The sequence below is a fragment of the Rutidosis leptorrhynchoides genome, chromosome 8 (assembly GCF_046630445.1).
Source record: "Rutidosis leptorrhynchoides isolate AG116_Rl617_1_P2 chromosome 8, CSIRO_AGI_Rlap_v1, whole genome shotgun sequence".
Taxonomy (NCBI): domain Eukaryota; kingdom Viridiplantae; phylum Streptophyta; class Magnoliopsida; order Asterales; family Asteraceae; genus Rutidosis; species Rutidosis leptorrhynchoides.
Genome location: NC_092340.1, coordinates 225,065,154 through 225,082,162, shown reverse-complemented (window position 1 = coordinate 225,082,162; position 17,009 = coordinate 225,065,154). Strand labels below are relative to the sequence as shown.

Genomic DNA, 17,009 nt, shown 5'->3' with positions numbered 1-17,009 from the left:
AATTTAGTTGGAAGTGATAGTCGATGTCTCTTCCTTGAGACCTTGCATTGTCAATGCTATGAATAAGTGAAGATACGTCCTTGGGCATTCCCACGAATTTGGACAGTCGGGGTTTTACGTTGTATTAAGGCTTGGTTTTACGATCCACAATTTCAACCGGTCTTTCTACAAAGAGGAGTTGTCATCAATAGTAAGTTTATCTAGAAGGATAGCACGTTCCTGTTCCGCAGGACACGTATCTAAGTTTGTTACATGGAACGTAAGGTAAACAAAAACTTAATTGAGTCGGAAGTTCTAAACGGTAGGAAGCGGTTCCAATACGCCCCAAGATTTCAAAAGGATCAATATTGCGGATATAAATTTCCTCGATTTCCCGAAATGGATTACACCTTTCCAAGGTGTGGTTTTCAATATTACACGGTTACTGACTTTAAATTTGAGAGATTTTCATCTAACATTAGTATAACTCCTTTGGCGACCACGGGCCGTCTTGAGCCCTTCTCGGACTTGAACTATCTCAAAGGTTATTTCTTGAATGATTTCGGATCTGATGATTTGCTTGTCACCTGCTTCGGTCCAACGAATAGGAGAACAACATTTGTGGTTATATAAAGTTTCGAAAAGTGCGCGTTAACACGCGAGTGGTAACTACTGTTGTAAGAGGGATCAACTAAAGGCGACAATACAAGTTTGTAACATGTCTTTTCAAGATCTAAATTGTTCGTTTGCTTAGCTCGTCTGTTTGTGGAAGATACGCAGTACTCACGTCTAAACGTGTTCCGAAGGCTTCTTGTAAACAAGATGTGTAACGAGTATTTTCGATCCGGGATAATTGACAATGATACACCATGTTGGAATATGATTTCTTAAGATATGCTTGGACAAGTTAGTTAGGGTTCGAAAGCATTTGTTGGAACAGGTTTCTTGTCGGCTACTAAAAAATGTTCGTAAGGGCTAGTCACCCTCGTGGCGAATACTAGTAACACGTGAAGAGTCTCTCTCTCCATTGAGAAATTATATAAAAAGGTTTCCGTATACGGAAGTACGAGCGAAAAGATAGGAGTGAAATGAGAACTTAGAATAGGATGAGTTCACATTTTGAGGTAGCCATATCGCGCATCTAGTGGCCAAATATTGAGACTTGGTGGAAAACGAGATAGTACACGTAGTTGTATAGCTCGGGGTTGAGTAGTAGTTGGCCGTATAACGGAAACACAAGGATGTTAAGTCAAAGAAGAAAGGGGTATCCTTGGATTGTGTGTTATATTTGGTCTCAGTAATATCAGACGGTAATAGTGAAATAGCAGAGCTATGTATCGTGGTACGCGATGACGAGAAGATTGATCGGATCCATAAACAAGTATTCAAAAATATATTTTTTTTTAAATAATTTTTTTTTTTTGCAAAATAACGAATTTCAGTTTCCGTGATCTCGAGTCGAGAGAGTATGCCTTTCAGGCGTTCACTTAGAAATATTTTCATATTTGAGTTCCATTTTGTGCTACACCAATTTAGCTAGCTAGTGAGGTTGGTGTGAATAATCACGTTCAAAGTGCGGACACGGAGGGTTTTAAATTTTTCCCTTAGAGAGTTAACGAGGTTAAAGGTCGTGTAACACGAGAAAAAGTCAGAAATGATTCTTCGGTAACAACCGGAGAGATTTAAGATTTTACAAATACAAGATAGAGTCGTGAGGGTTTCCCGATTACGCGTGGCTTCGATTTTCGCAAGGTTTGTTGTAATACCTTGACCACTAACAACATGGTATAGGAATTGAACTTCGTTTAACCAAAATTCTCACTTGGAGAATTCAGTATAGAGTTGCTCCTTTCTTGAGAGTTCGAGCGTAAGACGGAGACGTTGTTCGTTTTCTTGTTTACTTGAATAGGTTTAGACATCATTTGTAAATACGATGATGGATTTGTCTAGATAAGTTTGCATACGCGGTTCAGGATGTCTATGAATACGGACGGAGCCTTAGTTAAACTAAACGGTATTAAAAGAAATTTATAACTATCGTAGCGAGTTCGGAAAGCGGTTTAGGAGACATCTTCTCCCTTAACCCTCAATTGATGATAACCGGAATGAAGGTCGATTTTAGAATATACGCGAGATCCGTGTAACGGTTCAAGAGGTTGTTGATACGGGGAAGAGGATATCGGTTCTTAAACGGAAATTATTTAGTTCACTAAAATCACATATATGTGGGGAAAACATTCCCTTCCTAACGTATAGGTTTTGGGCTCCCTAGTTCTATAGATGTCAAATCAAAGTTCAAATTACCTACCCAATAAGTTTGACGTACACTCTCCGATAAATTTGTCGGTACGCAATAGTTTTCCGTTGGTCACTTGAATGGCCTAAGTAATATCTAGGGGGTGGTGGAGTGCAAATAGTAGGCTCCAAAGCCTTGGATACAAAACATTTATCGACATCCGAATCGAATAAACATGAAGTATAGGAGTTGTTAAGAAGAAACGTACCCGTGACTAGTCCATCGTCGTCTCGGGCATCCTAGATGTCGATGTTGAAAGTTCAACGGCGTGCGTTGGGGTTGGTTTCTTCGTTGGACACGCATTCCTAAAATGACCCCGTTGGCCACATTCGAAACAAGCACCTCTTCTGCGTGCACTGGGCACCTTTTTAGCGAATGGTTTGCCACATTTTTCATAATGATGTTTGTGGCACTTGTTACAAAAAGGTCGAGTTCCGGCATAATTTTTCCTGCCGCCGGGGGTGAAAGGCTTCTTGGTGGAGTCGTTGTGGTTGTGGCTGCTTGATGGAGAGGTTTCCTGTTTTCTTTTGTTGTTAACCGGTTTGGCCTCGGCCGTTGGTGCCGACGCTTCAATTTCATCCACCGTTTTTATAAATCGGCGGGCTATCATCACAGCCTCTTGTAGGTCGGCGGGTCTTAATGGCATTACCCCGTGTGGAATGCTCTTAGGGAGGCCATCCATGTAAAACTCAACTCCTTGGGGCCCGGGAGCCCGGAGGTTTGGACAAATTGAGGTTAGTTCGGCAAACCGTTGATTATAAGCTTCGAGGTCATCTCGGGCTATTTTTAAATTTCTTGGCCCCTGTTCGAGCCTTCGAGTCTCTTCGCACGGGAAGTATTCGGTGGTCATTCTTTCTCTTAATTCGGTCCAAGAGAGTGTAAGGGCTTCATCGATACCCACCGATTGTACATACGTGTTCCACCATGAGAGAGCAATACCGGTGAGAGTGAGGGTGGAAAACTTGACCTTATCTTGGTCCCGACAACCGCTTATGCTAAAAACGGTTTCTGTTTGTTCGAACCATCGAGTGAGAGCAACCGGTCCCCCGGTTCCCTCGAAAGTGGGAGGGTTGTACTTCATGAAGTTTTTGTAGGAGCAACCTTCGCTTGAATTACCGGCCCCATGATTGTTGTTGTTGGAAAAGTGATCGGCCACGACCGCACCCACGGCGGTGGTTAACATTTGTTGAAGAGCTTGTTCGAGAGTTTCGGAAGGAGTATTGTGTTGACCTTGGTGAGCCATTGTTCCTTCATGACACAAGAATACCGTTGATTAGTATTATCAATAATACTAATCGTCATATGGAAATCAAGATAAAGAGAAAAATTTTCCTTGACTTGCTTTAAATTCTTTATGTCATAATGTCAGAACGTTCATATGAGTCACCGTAATATAATCCCGGAAATTATATTACCCTAATTCATATGTGCATTCGACATCATTTCATATAGTCAAGGTGGCGTGTCAATCAAATCAACCACGTGAGATTAAGGTAGAACAAGAGTTAGATGTGAATCAAAGAGTTCGAGTATAAATGCACAAGTAGTCAAGTAATTCCTACTTCAAGTCTATATGCCGGTTGTAGTCTAGATTCACTAATGTACCCTATGACTCGGGGTCGACACCAATGAACTCTAAATCCCTACAACCAACGCTCTGATACCAATTTTAGCGACCCGACAAAATCGTCATTTGACGGCGCCGACTACTTAGGTCCCGTTACATGGTCATAAGTCTTTAAAATAACGTTTGACCAAAATATGTCGCATTCATTGCAAATGTAAAGATTGTTCCCTAGTTTACAAGAATTGTTCATCCAAAAGTTACGTTACAAAGTTATAAGTACAAATGAAACCTATGCGACACAATTTAAAAGTAGCCAAAAGATGCTCCATGTATGCATAAATACTCGACATCCAAAGCAAGTATCAAAATAATGAGCAGAAGCATGTAACACATATCGTTCAAAGACCTGAGAAAAACATAGAAATCTGTCAACGAAAACGTTGGTGAAATCATAGGTTTAAGTAAGTAAGTACAAATGAACCACAAGATTTGTAACATTGATATAATAGTAATACATTCCAAAAGTTTGTTTCACGAGCACCCAATTATCAATGCTTAACTTTCCTTCCATAGAACCCCATCACAATAGTGTTAGAACATACACTGTTTCACGAAAATATATTTCATTCATAAACGGTAGCGAACCGTTTGAATGAGGGTTTGTCAAACCCATATGGATCCATACAACATAAGTTCTCGCTTACACCCGGCAAGTGTAACTAATGATAATCGAATTGAGGATTTTGTTCTAAACTCGTATGTAGAATGTTTGTTTTCCTGTACTTGTGTTCACTTAGTAAAAGAAATGTTTATGTTTTCTCATCCCAAATGTAAGTTCAAAAAGAGTAAAAGTGGGACTATGATCTCACCTAGAGTGCACGAGTAATAAAGTACTTCAACAAGTAAACGTGTGCAAAGAACAATGCTAGTCTTGACCTAAACAATAGGTTGTATCAATAACGGTAAACACGATAGGTCAAAGATGTTCAATTAGTCCTATGGCTCGTTACGACTAGATTAAGTAGCATGTGAATCGAATTGTCAAGTTTCATGCAAGCTACAAGTATAGAAGCAAGTTAGAGAGATTGCATAAGTATTCGGTTAAGTTTGGCTAAAAGTCAAACTTGGTCGGGTCAAAGTCAACGAAAAAGTCAACACATTCGGGTCGGGTCCCGAACTATTTGTCTGAGGTTTTTAATCATATATAAGCATGTTAGTCAAGTTTCATGTTAATCGGAGGTGCGTAGCATAGTTAGAATTAATCGAAAAACGACCAAATTGGACAGCACCTGATAGGCCATCTGGACGGCGTCCAAAATGGCTGGACGGCGTCCAGTATTGAAGTACTGGACGGCATCCAAAAGACTGGATGGCGTCCAAGTCTGAAGGGCTGGACGGCGTCCAAGATTCTGGACGGCGTCCAGATCTGTTTCCAGGCCCTGTTTTGCTGCAACAAGGAAATGCACGAACCAAAACTCAAACAATCCCAATTTATGACCCGCAAACAATCAAAACATGTATCCTATATCATCGGGAAGGTATTTTGACAAAGGATACAACTAACCACATATCATCAATCGAGTTTATCATTTACAATAACCTAATTCTCATCAAGTGATCATTTAGTGTTCGTTTTCCAAGTTTCAAGTTCACAACTTCATTTCATGATTCGGTAGTCCAATCTACACATACGATATGCCGTTTCGAAGGTAATTAAACGTACATTGCAACTAAACACTTACTAACAACATTAAAAAGCATTCAATGCATCAAAAGTTCATTTTAAGGTTCATCAAACCCTAATTAAGAATCACAAAATCAATAATCATGTTAACGCAGGGTTTTCATATCATCCAACATACCAAAACGAAACTAACGATGCTAGTAACACTTTTAACACAATGGGTTTAACATCTAACAATATTTAATCAATCAAAATCAAAGATTAAACTAACCCATCTCAAGTGTTCATGCTAGTTACACCAAATAACAAGATCGAGCATACAATTTACATACGCGACATCACAATGAGCCATAGACACTAACTAACATTATTTCAAGTCAAAAACACGAATTTAGAGAAATCTAGAGTTTTAGAAATGTTACCCAAACGAGATGAAGTTGGTACCAAAATGAAGAGGATGAAGAGAGGATCACGAATATGTAATTTATTTTGTTGCTAGCTCCCTAAATCGAATTTGGATGATGATTTTGTGTTTGAAGGTTTTGAGAGCATAAAAGGGAAGTAAGAAAAAGAGATAGAGAGAAATGGGAGGTTGGTGGTGGATGGTGGGTTACTAGTTAGCCAAGTTTGCCCGAGTGGCGAGATTAGTCCCTCGCGTTTGTAGTCGGGTGCGGGAATTACCTAAACGGAATATTTTAAAACGCGTATTAACGGAGGATGTTAAAATCCAATAACGGAAAAATATTAAGAATGTTAGCTAACGGAGGATACGAATTTAGTTACGAAGGATATTATTAAAATAAAAAGACGGGCGTTAAAATAATTTAACGGAAAAATGCGGGATGTTACAAAACTTAGAGAAGTGTCTTGCGGAATAGGAACTTGTTACTCTTTTAGATGAGCTTACTATTGATGACAAACTTTGCTTCATAGGAGAACCGATTGAAATTATGGATCGTAAAACCAAACCTTAAGACAACGTAAAATCCCGACTGTCAAAGTTCGTTGGAATGCCCAAGGAAGTACCTTCACTTATTCGTAGAATTGACAACGCGAAGTATCGAGGAAGAGACATCGACTACTACTTCCAACTAAATTTCGGGACGAAATTTCTTTTAAGGTGTGGGTAATGTAACATCCCGCATTTTTTCGTTAAATTATTTTAACGCTAGTCTTTTTATTTTATTTAATAATCTTCGTATCTAGATTCGTATTCTCCGTTAGCTAGCGTTCTTAATATTTTTGTTATTTAATTATAACATTTCTCGTTTACTCTAGTGTTTTAAAATAATTCATTTGGTTAATTCACTCACCCGTTTTAAACCCGAGGGACCAAAGTTGCCAAGGGGCCTAACTAGTTGACTAGGTCAACTAGTCAAACCCCACCTTCCACCACTCATTCATTTCATCTTCAACCCCCCTTTTTCTCTCTATCTACCAAAACCCCATTTTCATCTTCATCACTAAATCATCATCTAAATCATTTCTAGGAAGCTTGCTACAAAACAAATTACATATTCAGAATCCTAGCATCTTCCTCTTCGAATCCATACCAACTTCATCTCGTTTGGGTAACTTTCTAAAAACACAAATTTTCTTGTTCTTGATCTTTAAAACTTAAAAGTGTGTTAATTAGTGTCTATGGCTCAAGTCTAACATGAATATATGATTTGTATGCTCGATGTTGTTGTTTTAGTGTAACAAGCTTGAACTTGAAAAGTGTGTGTTTAATCTTGAGTTTTGGATGATTAAATGTTGTTGTAATGTTAAAGTTTATGTATTAAATGTGTTACTAGCATCACTAGCTTCATTTTGATGTGTAGGTTGATTAAGAAAACTTTAATAACATGATTATTGATTTTGTGACTTTGGTTAGGGTTTGTTAGACTTAAATATGAACCTTTGATGCATTGAATGCTACGAAATGTTATTGGTAAGTGTTTAGTGTATTGTATACCTAATTACCTACAAAACGACGTATTATGTGTAGGTAGTAAGTTCCCGAATCATCAAATTGCATTTATGATCTTGGATGTATAAATGATGAATATTTAATGCGGTTTTGGTTATTGTAAATGTCGGATTAATTGATGAAATGTGCTTAGTTGACTTCCTCGTCAAAATACCTTTCCAACGATATAAGATACATGTTTTAAGTGTTTTCGGTTCACATTTTACGTTTGTTTGAGTTTTGGTTCGAGACATGTGAAATTTCAGCAATCTCAACTGTCCAGGGGTTTGGACGCCGTCCAGGCTGTCATTTCTAGACGCCGTCCAAACCATTTGGACGCCGTCCAAATGAACTACCAGGGGCTGTCCAACTTGGTCATTTTTCGTTTAATTCTAACTATGCTACGCACCTCCGATTAACATGTAACTTGTTCTAACATGCTCATATATGATTATATAACTCAGAAAAATTGTCCAGGACCCGACCCGAACGTGTTTACTTTTTCGTTGACTTTGACTTGACCAAAGTTGACTTTTATTCAAACTTAACTGAATACTTATGCAACCGTTCTAACATGCTTTTATACTTATACCTTGCATGAAACTTGACAACGTGATTCACATGCTATATATAATCTAGTCGTAATGAGCCATAGGACTAATTGAACGACTTTGACCGACCGTGATTACCGTTATTGATACAACCTATTTGTTTAGGTCAAAACTAGCATTGTTCTTTGCACACTTTTACTTTGTGAAGTACCTTTTTCACCGTGCACTCAAGGTGAGATCATAGTCTCACTTTTACTGTTTTGAACTTACATTTGGGATGAGAAAACATAAACGTTTTGTTTTACAAGGTGAACACAAGTACGAAAACACACATTCTACGTACGAGTTAGAACAAAAATCCTCAATTCGATTATCATTAATTACACTTGCCGGGTGTAAGTGAGAACTTATGTTGTATGGCCATATGGGTTTGACAAACCCTCATTCGGACGGTTCACTACCGTTATTCGGATGAAATATATTTTCGATAATAAAGTGTAGGTTCTAACACTATGTGATGGGGTAACATTAGTTAAGTCTTGATAATTGGGTGCTCGTGATAACAATTTTTAGAATGATTTTACTATTACTTCAATGTTATAAATCTTGTGGTTCAACTTACTTACTTGCTTACGTACTCACTTACTAAACCTATGATTTCACCAACGTTTTCGTTGACAGATTTTCTATGTTTTTCTCAGGTCCTTGAACGATATGTGTTGCATGCTTCCGCACTCTATTTTTGATACTTGCTTGGATGTCAAGTATACTTACATACATGGAGCATCTTTTGACTTTACATTAAATCGTATCGCATAGGTTTCATTTGTACTTAAAAACGTTGTATCGTATTAGTTGTTGAACTTCTTTGTAAACTTTGAAACATCTTTACATATGAAATGAATGCGACATATTTTGGTCAAACGTTGTTTTAAAGACTTATGACCACGTAACGGGACATAAGTAGACGGCGTCGTCAATGAAGATTTTGTGGGGTCGCTACAGATTAGGTCAATTGCACCCGTACAGTGCTACCCATTTATCCTTGTTTGAAATATGGTGTTGGGCTAACAATCGCGAGCCCTCTTTAGTGGCTTTTCAAAACATCTTCCTCTACCAGTTAAGTGAACATGATTGGTATAGTTTTTCTGATCGGGGTTACCTTTACCTCCGATCAAAAGAAGGGTTTTCAGAGTTCTTGGAAAGATTCCTTTTATTTTGTTGAAAACAAGTTTTTTCCCCCTGAATTTTCTAACATCCTACAATGGCACACCGGTTTAAACTCCTATTTGAATAAACCCCCACCAATAGACCAGGCTGAGCAGGAACTGTTCGACCTGTGTACCGGCAAAAATTTGAAACTTCGCATCTATCCAAACAAAATCTTATTTCTTAACAAAGTTTCATCCTACTGGCCGTTTGTTGATACCCAGTCGGTCATCATGCTTATAGGAAAGGGTATATTCTGTATTTGCCTAAATCAATTAATTGATGATTTACTTTAGTGCATGCTAACCGTTGTGCGCTATTTTGCAGTGATGAATGCCCGTGACTTTTGGACGACGACTTTAAAGGCTATACCATCAAGAAGGAAGCTGTTGACCAAGATGCTATCATGAGGGATGCTGATGCAACGATGAGCGAGGAGGTAGCAGATGAGGCTACATCGAAGCGCCGCTCCTCTGTGCGCTTCAACCCTCCAATCAAGAAGAGTAAAGCTGCGAGTTCTTCTGAAGGTAAAATATAAATTAAATTATTTTTCTAAAGTTAATACCTTACATTGTCCATGCCTGATTGTTGAATTTTCTTGCCAGTTGTGCATATTGACCAACATGTGGAGCCCACCATTTCTGCTACTGCACCACCTATTGCCCATGCGCCCCCAACTGCAAACGTTCAGCCAATCACGCCTGTTCCTCTTGCCATGATTGCTCCTTCTTCTTCAACTCCTTCTACCAGTCGAGCTAGCGCCACCCCTTCCATCCAAGCGCCAATTTTAAATGAAAATTGATACGTGCCAATTCATGTGGACAACTTGGCTGCTATACTAAATGTGTCCAAGCACGTCGCACTCGAGCAGAATTTGTATATGTAGGGGTGCGCTCCTGCTGTCATAAGGCAAGAGTTAGAGAAGATGACGCCGGACCATAAACTAAACTTTGACACACACCTGTCATTTCTGACATGGGCTAGGGACTGCGACAGGTTGAGCACTGAGCGCACTCATCGTACAGATATTCACATGTATGGGAAGCTTCAGAAGAGGGTACAACTTCTTGAAACACAGGTTAAAGTGGCCAATGACGCACTTAAAACAGCTGAGGCCGGCATTGAATCATTGAAAAAGGAAAAAGTTGATCTGTTATCTTCGTAGGTTGATTATGAAGAGGAAAACAAGGTATTAGGAGAGGAGCTTGTTGTTGCTACCTCCAACGTTGACTTGCTAACATTTGAGAGAAATGATCTTACCACCCAGGTTACTGAAGTATCTGCGAGCCGTGACGTCATTCGACGGACTTATGCAGATCTACGTGCAGCACTTCCAACCATTGCTACCCATGCGCTAGGCACATCCATTGTTATAGAGCTTTACTCGCAAGCTCTAAAGGCTACCAACGCAGTTGAATGGGTGCGGTTCTGGGATCTGATCTCTAAAAACATTGAGGTACCTGCTGTTATTCCCCAAATTATTGCCGATCAACTTAAAGAAGATGCTTATGAGAACGTGCTTGAATCCACCAAGGCGCTAGAGAACATTTTGATCCAAACCCTTGAGAATGCCGTTGTCGATCCTACTGTTTCGGTGCAGGATCTTTTGTCAATTAAGTTTGAAGTTGGCGAGCCAATGCTCGCCGTATGGTGTTGCAAGGCGTGCATTGTACGACACCTTGTAATGTTTTTTTGACCTTGGGTGTGCCATAAGCTTTCATCGCTTTTGTCCCCTTACTCTCAATGTCTTTGGGGGTGCACCTGTTATTAGCGTGCTTCATGAGATGATTTTAACATCATGGGTGTGCCCCCATCCTTAGTTTAGTTGTTTATTTTCTGTTTTCATGGGGCAATCCGCCTGATTGCTGCGGGCAAGGGTTCGAAGGATTGTTTCCATTAGTGTAGGGTACTGTTCCAAACAAGCTACGTAGTTTAGATTTTAATTTCATTGCAATTGTAATGGCCTGCGTGCCAGTTTAACTTTTGTGCTATAAGCACTTTTTGTAATTCCAGTATGTAATCAATGTACGCATTGTTTCATTCATAATGATAATAAGTAAAGTAACGTAATATCTTTTCTTATTGTATTGTTCGCGTCATTAGGCGTATTAAGTTATTAAAACTTAAAATTTTATTTGCATACAAACCAATGCATACTCGTTTATACTCCATATTTAATAATACTAACCAATGCTAATCTATTGTACACATAGGCCATAGCCAACGCTTTTCGTTGCATTACTAAGTAAAATATTTAGAGTCCTCCAAGTGAACCATCACTTAGGTTGGTGGGCAAGTTACCCCAATGCTTGTCATTTATAGTCATGACTTACAGTCTTCTAGTCTGCGAGAGTGTGTTAGTCTATGCAAACTAATGCCTGTTACCCACCCTAAAATCTAGCCTTGTAACCAAACAGGCTTCTGCCACGCGGGAGCTAGAGATCATCCCTTAAGGAGGCAGGATGCACGTAATAGCTGTCATATTGTGCGTTAAAATGTATCTAAACACTTCTATTCAAAAATTAAATTTAATTATTACAAAATAAATCAAATTCTCAAGTCATATTCAAATGACAATTTGCTGCAACCATGAAAGAAATACGATTTGTCTTAAAAGTAAACAAAGCAATATTTTAACAACAACGACAACGAAACCCAATACCACATGAGTGGTGTATGGGGGAGGTGAGATGTAGATAATCTTTCTCCTATCCGAGAATAAAGACAAGTCATTTCTCCACCCAGAGTGAAAAACACTCAAAAGTAGAGAAAGTCATCCATCTCTCTATTCGGCGGATAAAGAGATTGCTTCCGAGTGAACCTCCGGTAAATAAGTAAATTAAAATTAAATTAGATTAAAAATACAATTGAGATGCCATGAAAATGATAAAATCAAATTTCCATGGGTTTTAAATCCTGCTTGAAATTTACTTTAGGCTTTAAGAGTTAGTCAAGTCGCCAATAAATCGACGCTTGCTATTGACTCAATAACTAGAGCCTGACAATTATTTGCAAATGTTTAAAAGTCGGGGTGATCAATCCCTAGTGCTGCAGCCTGACAATTATATGTAACATCTTTACAAATTGGTTGCATGCCAAGTGCGAGATATTCGCTCTCTATTTAATCCTGCCTGGATATAGGACCTCGTTGCACTTATTTTAATAAGTTCATAAGGACCTTCCCAGTTAGGCCCCAGATTTTCAGTATTCTCTGCTCGACTTGCCTTATTGTTGCGCCATACATAATCTCCAACCCTGAATGACATAGGCTTAACGCGCTTGTCGTAGTACTTAGAGATCTTTTGCTTGTTAATGGCTTCACGCATGGAAACTATCTCTCTACGCTCCTCTAGCATATCTACATTAGCGCGCAAGCCTTCATCATTAATTGACTCATCGAAGTTGCGTATGCGCTTCGTTGGAACCATTAATTCGGAGGGGATTACTGCTTTCGTCCCGTAAACCAATCTGAACGATGTTTCACTTGTGCTATTTTTATGCGTGGTGCGATGTGCCCACAAAACACTTGGGAGCTCATCGACCCACTCATTACCATACAAGCCCAGGCACGCTTTCATCCCCTTTACAATGTTTCGGTTTGTTACTTCACATTGGCCATTTGCCTGCGGGTAAGCGACAAAAGTAAAACACTATTTGATATTCAGCTCTTGACACCGGCTCCTGAAAGGTTCGCCTTCAAACTGAGTGCCATTATCGCTGACAATTTCATTGGGGATACCAAACCTGCACACAATATCTTCCTAAAAGAAGTTACGAATGCGCCTGCTAGTAATTGTTGCCAATGCCATTGCCTCTACCCACTTAGTGAAGTAGTCAATTGCCACCACCAAGAATTTTATTCCTCCTGAGCAAGCAATGATAATGTGAATAATGTTAAAGCACGTTTATTTCAAAGTATTACATAAGTGCATTATTTCATGCATACCTGAGCACGCGGTAATAGGACCGACAATGTCGATGGCCCATTTGCTGAATGGCCATGCTACCGTTATTACTATCATAGGATGCCGTGGTGCTCGACTTATTGGCACGTGCTATTGACATGATTGGCATGTCCTTACAATTTCTGCTGCATCACTATGAATGGTGGGCCAGTAGTACCCGATGCGCATTACTTTCGCAGCAATTGTTTTATACCTCGAGTGCAAAGCACAAGAACTCTCGTGAATTTCGTAAAGCACCTCTTTAGCTTGATTAGGTCCAATGCACAACAGGCTTGGGCCTAAATAAGATTTCATGTATAAAGCACCTTCGATTAACGCATACATTGCAGCTTTCATCCAGACCTTCCGTGCTTCGTTTTCATCTGCAGGAAGTTCGCCCTCGGTTAAGAATTTCACCAATAGTGTCATCCAATTCTGGCATTCCTCCTCAATGGGTCAACAGTTATTTTCTCATCAATAGATTTTTCTTTTAACACTTCAACCCACACGTTTTTGCGCAGATGATCGAAGGCCAGAGCAGCCAATTTGCTTAGTGTGTCCGCTTTCCTATTTTACCCCTGTGTACCTGCATGAATCTAAAAACATCAAATTCATTTGCCAATTCATGCACCAGTTCCATGTACTACTGCATAGAGGCTTCATGCGCCCCAAGCGATCCATTAACCTGGTTAGCGACCAACTGTGAGTCAACGTATGCGTCCAAGTGCTTTATTCTAAGCTGTTGCGCTATGCACATCCCAGACAGTAATGCTTCATATTCGAACTCATTGTTGGTCGCAGCAAACGTGAACCGAAGTGCATAAGTATGCTCCTCTCCGTCGGGACTTGTAAGGATCAGTCCAGCGCCAGCGCCTTCGGGCCGACAAGCTCCATATGGAAATAGTTCCCAGACCTGATTCTTGTCACAGCAAATTGTAGTACTTTCTGCGAGCACCTCTACTTGTCCTGTTGTTTCAGCAAAGTAATTTGCAAGTATCTGGCCTTTTATCGCCGTGCGCGGGGAGTAATTGATTTCATGCTCTCCCAATTCGATGGCCCATTTGGCTAATCTACCCGAAACCTCAGGCTTGTACAACACCTGTCATCACATATTATCAGCATATCACAATTAATCCAATTGCGTATTTGGTGTCTTATAAGATTGTAAAAAAAGGACTACCTTGCGCGTGCCGCAACTTATACATGTCTTATCGGTTGATCAGTTAACACCACAATTGGATGTGCCTCGAAGTACCTACGCAACAGACGAGCTGTGTGTACTACCGTATATACGAGCTTTTCAATAGGAGGGTAGTTAACTTAACTGTCGCTATCACACCCCCAATTAGGGCCTGGGTGAATGTGACATTAATATCAAACAAACCAACATATTATAATATACGAGAACAATACTAAATGATAAGATCAAACTTTGTTGAGTACGCAGCGGAAAATGAATGTCGTTACAATAATGGAAATTACAATAAAGTAATTGTTTCAAATGCAAGAATAATAAATGCGATATCTCTTGATCCTGAGACAAACATGCTAAAGTGTCAACCAAAAAGGTTGAGTGAAGTTCATAGGTTTAACAAAAGTGTTTGACCATTGTTTTAGACCACAAGATTTAGTTTATAAAATTGATCTCGCAGGGATCAAAAAGTTATGCCAGTTCATGATATTTAGACAAAACCTTCAAAGTTTGCCCCAATGACAAGTTGTGTCTATACTTGTCGGTTTAATTTCATTATTAAGTAATACAATGACTTGGTCAAATGTATCGGGGACGTTACTCCCGATAGGCATACCCCCAGTAATTAAGAATGCATTTAACGAGCAACTAAAAATATTACTGTAGGGACTTAGTCGGACATAGCCGGGTATAGCATAGTTTAATAGTTGGTACTTGTGTCTAAATCGTAAAAAGTAAAAATAGCATGTGTCTCACCCTAAAAAGTTAAATAAGTTGCTAGCAATAAAGAGTGGGGCTATGAGTTCACCTTAGTAAGTAGGAGAGAGAGTTATTCCTCGGAATAGAAAGTTTGGATGGATGAGCAGAAAGTCAACCTAATAACATTTAAGAGTAGTTAAGTGTTTTTCCTAAATTTAAGTATGAAAGTGTTTTAAGCAGAGTTCATTTTACTAAGTTTCCATTCCTAGTAAGTTTCAACTTTTAGCAAGTTTCCACTTTTAGTAGTTTTCACTTTTAGTAAGTTAGTGTCGAACACTAGTGAGTTGTCCTTAATAAGTCTACCACCTATTAAGTGTGAAAATAACTAAGTGTATGATTACTATAGTCGGGTTGACATTGTGCACCATACCCAAACATCTATGCCACCACCGAGTCACTAGAATGACCAATTGTTACCGGTTGGCCCAGGATTTCTTGACCAAAATCTAAGTTTGGCATTCGTAATCCACAATCGTCCCATAGTGGTACCAAGGATCACCCTAGGCCTTAAGTAGCGTGGACGTTCGAGTAATCACACGTTATCGTGAATGACTAACGTAATCGTATAATATAATATAAGTAGTAGTATATTATATGTGTTAGTAATAATACAAGTGTATAAGTGTTAAGTAGTATTAGTAATATAGTATAAGTAGTATTAGGGTTTTAGTTAATTAAAGTAGTATTCAATATTAGGGTTTAGTAATAAATAAATGATTAGGGTTTTAATTAATGTATTAGGGTTTTCTTAAATTATGGTTTAATAAATTAAGGTTAGGTTTAATTAGTTAGGGTTTTAATATTTTAATATGTATATGTATATATAAATCGTGTATATGTATATATATATATATAGTATTTTTTTTTTTTACAAATATGCATGGTGTATCTATTTATGGTATGTATATATCTTGTACCTTTTTTAAACATTAACAAATCTTCTAACAATTATCTAGGGTTTAAAGATCAAACACACAAATTCTTTTTTTATAGAACCGTAGGTATATGTATATGTATATGTATATGTATATGTATATGTATATGTATATGTATATGTATATGTATATGTATATGTATATGTATATATATATATATATATATATATATATATATATATATATATATACAACATGAATATGATTATGAATATGATTAAGAACATGAACATAAACATGGATTAACAAGATGAAATTTAAAAGTTTGGATCTAGGGTTTTACCTTGATGAAGATTAATGAAGATTAACAAGAAAAGTTGATGAACACTTAAAGATGAAGATCGAATCACTTGAAGATTGAAGAACACCTTGAAGATCTTTGAAGAATGCGAAGAACAGGATGAACAACTTGAAGATCACTTGAAAACCCTTGAAGATCTTGATGATTTTCGATGGTGGTGGTGGGGATTTTCGATTTTGGCCGAAAATTAGATAGAGGGAGAGAGACTTTGGGAGAGAATTGTAGTTATGATTTGGTATAAGAAAAAGGTTTAGCCTAGGACTCTATTTATAGGAAAGATTAGAGGGTTCTAGAATTAGGGTTAGGGTTAAGTTTACTTAGGGAACAAGTCAAACTTGATGAGGAAGTAACGGGAGTTGCCTTGGCCGAAAATTAGAGGGGAAAATTGGTCATTTCATATCTTATTTATTTTAATTTCGGCTAGGGCTTTTCAAGGAATAGTTTGGGATTTTTTGTTTTAGTCCTCATACTTTAAATTAGCAAAATTAATTAAGTTATACACATTAAGCTTTAGTTTATTATCTTTTGTTCACGAAAATTAATTAGCTTATTTTTTCCGTCTTTTATTAACTTGTCGTTTATTACACAAAGTTAATTATTACATTTTATTATTCTTAACGCTTAATAATTATCGATTAAAG

The 17,009-nt window shown here is 38.3% G+C and overlaps 2 protein-coding genes across 2 annotated transcripts; both read right to left on the bottom strand.

Moving 5' to 3' along the window:
• Nucleotides 1-12,272: 12,272 nt before the first annotated feature.
• LOC139864021 (uncharacterized) lies at nt 12,273-13,259 on the bottom strand. The gene is made up of 4 exons (XM_071852612.1): nt 13,184-13,259; nt 13,038-13,102; nt 12,416-12,860; nt 12,273-12,292 (listed from the first exon to the last, which is right to left on the bottom strand). Exons 1-4 carry the CDS (start codon nt 13,257-13,259, stop codon nt 12,273-12,275), a joined length of 606 nt encoding a protein of 201 aa, XP_071708713.1.
• Nucleotides 13,260-13,292: 33 nt separating this feature from the next.
• Nucleotides 13,293-13,821, bottom strand: LOC139864020 (uncharacterized). Its single transcript, XM_071852611.1, has 2 exons — nt 13,768-13,821; nt 13,293-13,625 (listed from the first exon to the last, which is right to left on the bottom strand). Exons 1-2 carry the CDS (start codon nt 13,819-13,821, stop codon nt 13,293-13,295), a joined length of 387 nt encoding a protein of 128 aa, XP_071708712.1.
• Between the last annotated feature and the right edge of the window lie 3,188 nt (nt 13,822-17,009).

What these genes read in the sequence shown, in the direction of transcription:
- LOC139864021 (XM_071852612.1), bottom strand. Translation starts at nt 13,259, where the DNA reads ATGATAGTAATAACGGTAGCATGGCCATTCAGCAAATGGGCCATCGAC. An exon ending in GGGTAGAGGCAATGGCATTG is followed by an intron (nt 12,861 to 13,037) that starts GCAACAATTACT and finishes GCTTACCCGCAG; the next exon opens with GCAAATGGCCAATGTGAAGT. An exon ending in TCTGGGGCCTAACTGGGAAG is followed by an intron (nt 12,293 to 12,415) that starts GTCCTTATGAAC and finishes TATAATTGTCAG; the next exon opens with GCTGCAGCACTAGGGATTGA.
- LOC139864020 (XM_071852611.1), bottom strand. Translation starts at nt 13,821, where the DNA reads ATGGAACTGGTGCATGAATTGGCAAATGAATTTGATGTTTTTAGATTC. An exon ending in ATGTTTTTAGATTCATGCAG is followed by an intron (nt 13,626 to 13,767) that starts GTACACAGGGGT and finishes CCCATTGAGGAG; the next exon opens with GAATGCCAGAATTGGATGAC.